Source organism: Galeopterus variegatus, unplaced genomic scaffold, assembly GCF_000696425.1.
Source record: "Galeopterus variegatus unplaced genomic scaffold, G_variegatus-3.0.2 Scaffold306, whole genome shotgun sequence".
NCBI classification, from domain to species: domain Eukaryota; kingdom Metazoa; phylum Chordata; class Mammalia; order Dermoptera; family Cynocephalidae; genus Galeopterus; species Galeopterus variegatus.
The window spans coordinates 447,298-451,503 of record NW_007726417.1 but is presented as its reverse complement, the minus strand read 5'-3'; the positions used below and the strand labels follow the sequence as shown (position 1 = coordinate 451,503).

The 4,206-nt window shown below is 63.3% G+C and overlaps 1 protein-coding gene across 1 annotated transcript in view; it reads left to right on the top strand.

Moving 5' to 3' along the window:
• The first annotated feature begins 1,934 nt into the window (after window positions 1–1,934).
• The window catches only part of ERF (Ets2 repressor factor), a 9,188-nt gene continuing 6,916 nt past the window's right edge, over window positions 1,935–4,206 (top strand). The window contains exon 1 of the mRNA XM_008567242.1: window positions 1,935–2,121. Coding sequence (XP_008565464.1) covers window positions 2,100–2,121 — 22 coding nt within the window. The 5' untranslated portion in view covers window positions 1,935–2,099. The remainder of the gene's footprint in view (window positions 2,122–4,206) is intronic.

Here is a 4,206-nt window from a genome sequence, read left to right as displayed (position 1 = left end):
CACTTGCCCTATGTCACAGATAGGAAGTAGCAGAGTTAGGGTTGCAACCCAGGTCTCTGTCTTGCTGGTAGGGTGGGGGGGTCACTGGGGCTGTTACTGATCTAGTACCTATGAAACTCTGCATCATCTTCTTTGGGGAGGGTAGTAAAGCAGGTAGTAAGCATCATGGTTAAAGGTGGTGATTTGGAATTGGATAGATCTGGGTGCAAATCCTGGTTCCAAACTAGTCCTGGTTATACAACATTAGCAGACTGATTTCCCCTCTGAGCCTCACTTTCTCAATCTGTAAATGAGGATAATAATAGTAATGTCCCTCATTGAGATTTTGTGAGGATTAAATGACAAGATGCCCCTTACAGTGCTTGGCCCAGCGCCTTGCACACACTGAACACTCGGAACTCGGGAGCTGTTATTCTAAAAGTGATGATAATTATTATTGCTGGACCACACTGCTCTCAGAGGGTAACAATATACGTGGGGGAGCTGCGCTGTCCTAGGCAAGGTTACATAATTCCTAATTCCTCGGCCGGGGTGGGGGGAGGACGCTTCCCTGGAGGCCTTGATCTCCCCAAGGAAGAGGCCTGAGACTTCTTCTGAGGCTCTGGTGAGGAGCTGGCTAAGGCACACTAGGAACCTAGCAATGAGGAGGCTGGACTTGAAGCCCTAGCAACCCAGAGCCTGACCCCCACAGGCCTTCCCACCCTGTGGCTTGTCTGTCTCTCTCTGCCCATCTTCTGGGTTTCTGTCCCGAGCCCCCTTCCTTTGGTACCTCAGAATCTCTTTTAAGACTCTGTCTGTGAATATTTTCCCCATACCCTGCTACCTCCATCAGATCTGCATTCTGATTTCCTGTTTCCCAGGGCCTTACGTTCCATCCATCCTGCTGCTGCTGGAGAGAAGGGAGAGACTTAGCACTCCCCTAAGCTCTGATCTTTCAGTCTTTTTTTTTTCTTTCTTGGCGGCTGGCCTTACAGGGATCGAACCTTGGACCTTGGTGTTATCCACACCACACTCCAACCAGCTGAGCTAAAGGGCCAGCCCTGGCCTTCAGTCTTAAGCCCTATCTTCCTCTTTCCTGGCGACCCCCAGTGTCCCTTGGGAGCACATTTGTTCAGACTTTGGTCGCCCCCTCGCATCCTGGCTCCACCTCCGGAACCCCCGGCCCTAGTGGTGGAGGTGGCGGGACCTCCGGCGCCAGCCATGTCCCCAGGACAGCTGCAGACTGTGGATGGTAGTAGTGGTGGTGGTGGCTCCCGAATGCATTGTCTCTGGTCACTTCCTCCCCAGCTGGACGGGGGCTATCAGAAAGGCCAAGACCCCATCCCCACAGGAACGGAGGGCACAGCCGCCTCCCCATTTCCGATGCTGGGAAATGCTTCCCACCCATTCCACCCAACCCCTGGACAGCTGCCCCCATTCAGACTCAGGGTGAGGTGGGGGTGGGGTGAGTAAGGCCAGGATGGGAAATGCTACGGTCTTGATCATCCTCTAAGGTCCTGACCCCGCTCCCCTGCAGAGAAGATTCTGTTTCCTCCCTAAAGATCCATGCCCCTTCCCCACAAAAGTTTCTGAATCCCCTCAGAAGGTCCCCTCTCCGCGCCTCCCTTCCCCGCTTACAGGCTCCCCAAAGAAACTCTAGAACCCCTAGTGGGCAGAAGAGGAGCGGGGGCGTCAGGTAGCAAGTGCCGAGGACTTATGTTCAGATTTGAAGCCTCGGAGAAGGGTCATGACCTCCAGGACCCCATCCCATCCTACCCGCTCCTTCCTCCCTCCCCCGCCGAGCGGCCCCTTTAAGCCCAGAGCCGGTCGGTCCTCAGTGGCTGTGCGCCGGCGAGCGTGTGTGTGAGTGTGCGGGGAGGGGGCGGGCGCAGTGTCTCCATGGCGACGCGGCGGTGACGTAGCCGGCCGGGGGGCGTGGGCGTCCCGGCCCCGGAGTGCGATATTAACCCGGGAGGCGGCGGCGGGGAGGGGAGAGGCTCTGAGAGGCGAGGCCGGGTGAGGCGGCGAGGGCAGCCCGACGGGCGCGGGACGGGACGGGGCAGCGCGGGCGCCGGGAGCCGAGGCCCGGAGTCGGAGCACCTCGCCCCGGGCCCCCCAGCATGAAGACCCCGGCGGACACAGGTGGGGGCGGGGGCAGCACGTGTGGGGGAGACTTGTTGCCTCGGGAAACCGGGCGGAGAAACTTTGGGGGGGTTGAAGGGTTCTGGAGGAACCTCAGTGATTCCCCCGTTCTGGGGGACCCCTAAGCACTCGAGACCTGTTGCTTCTCGCAGCGTGAGAGGAGGTGCTGCCTGGGACCCCGATTCTTGGCTCCGGGCGGAGTGCTGTGGGTGCTGCATGTCCTGGTCCTCTCTCCCTGCCTGGACACCGCAAGCTGGGCTCCCCAACTCCTGGGATCACGGGGGTGGCGGGGTTCCTCCCCGTCGCTCTGTCACGTTGCACTCTAGGGGCCGGGACGTGTGTGGGGTGGGTGGGGGCTGTCCTTTGGGCCCGCTCTCCCCGGTTCCGCGCTGCGCGGTCCGGCCCGTGACCTTCACGGCGGCGCCTGCCCCGCAACGGGTCGGGGGAGGTTAAGGGATGGTCTTTAGGCGGAGGGCGTGAAGTGAGAAGCCGGGGACTCGGGGTCCGGGCTGCGCCGCCCCTCCCCCGCCCCGTCTCCGCCGGTTCCTCGCTCCCCCGCCCGCGCCGAGTCGCAAAGTTCCAAAGCGCAGCCCGAACGTTCGAAAAAGGAACTTTTTGTTTCCGACCTTAGAACGCGCGGCTTTAAGGTGGCTCTGGGGAGACCTGGGTACCGTCCTCCCGCGCCGTCAGAGGCCCTGGGTTGAGGAGCGTGGGGAAGGTGAGGTGAGGGGGTGGGACACCGAGGCTCCCCCCTCGCCCTCCCTCCCTGATCCAGCTCTTCTGTTTCAGCGAGCCGTCTTTTCCCTCCGCCCTTCTCTTCCCCGCCAACTTGCTCCTCCTTAAGGGGCCAGGGTTCCCCTCCCCCCTCGGTCGGCGAGCGGGGGGCAGTGGGATTAGCCCCCTCCCACTCGGACCTTTCCCCCTCCCCCGCCGCCCCCGGGCTCGTGTAATGTGGACTTTGCGCCCGAGCGCGCGGGGGAGGGGTCCTAGCCGCCCCCTGCCCGTCTACCCCGTCGGAATCCGGCCCGGGGCGGGGACGGGGGAGGGGAAGGGGGCCGAGACTTGTTGCCTCGGGAAACCGGGCGGAGAAACTTTGGGGGGGTTGAAGGGTTCTGGAGGAACCTCAGTGATTCCCCCGTTCTGGGGGACCCCTAAGCACTCGAGACCTGTTGCTTCTCGCAGCGTGAGAGGAGGTGCTGCCTGGGACCCCGATTCTTGGCTCCGGGCGGAGTGCTGTGGGTGCTGCATGTCCTGGTCCTCTCTCCCTGCCTGGACACCGCAAGCTGGGCTCCCCAACTCCTGGGATCACGGGGGTGGCGGGGTTCCTCCCCGTCGCTCTGTCACGTTGCACTCTAGGGGCCGGGACGTGTGTGGGGTGGGTGGGGGCTGTCCTTTGGGCCCGCTCTCCCCGGTTCCGCGCTGCGCGGTCCGGCCCGTGACCTTCACGGCGGCGCCTGCCCCGCAACGGGTCGGGGGAGGTTAAGGGATGGTCTTTAGGCGGAGGGCGTGAAGTGAGAAGCCGGGGACTCGGGGTCCGGGCTGCGCCGCCCCTCCCCCGCCCCGTCTCCGCCGGTTCCTCGCTCCCCCGCCCGCGCCGAGTCGCAAAGTTCCAAAGCGCAGCCCGAACGTTCGAAAAAGGAACTTTTTGTTTCCGACCTTAGAACGCGCGGCTTTAAGGTGGCTCTGGGGAGACCTGGGTACCGTCCTCCCGCGCCGTCAGAGGCCCTGGGTTGAGGAGCGTGGGGAAGGTGAGGTGAGGGGGTGGGACACCGAGGCTCCCCCCTCGCCCTCCCTCCCTGATCCAGCTCTTCTGTTTCAGCGAGCCGTCTTTTCCCTCCGCCCTTCTCTTCCCCGCCAACTTGCTCCTCCTTAAGGGGCCAGGGTTCCCCTCCCCCCTCGGTCGGCGAGCGGGGGGCAGTGGGATTAGCCCCCTCCCACTCGGACCTTTCCCCCTCCCCCGCCGCCCCCGGGCTCGTGTAATGTGGACTTTGCGCCCGAGCGCGCGGGGGAGGGGTCCTAGCCGCCCCCTGCCCGTCTACCCCGTCGGAATCCGGCCCGGGGCGGGGACGGGGGAGGGGAAGGGGG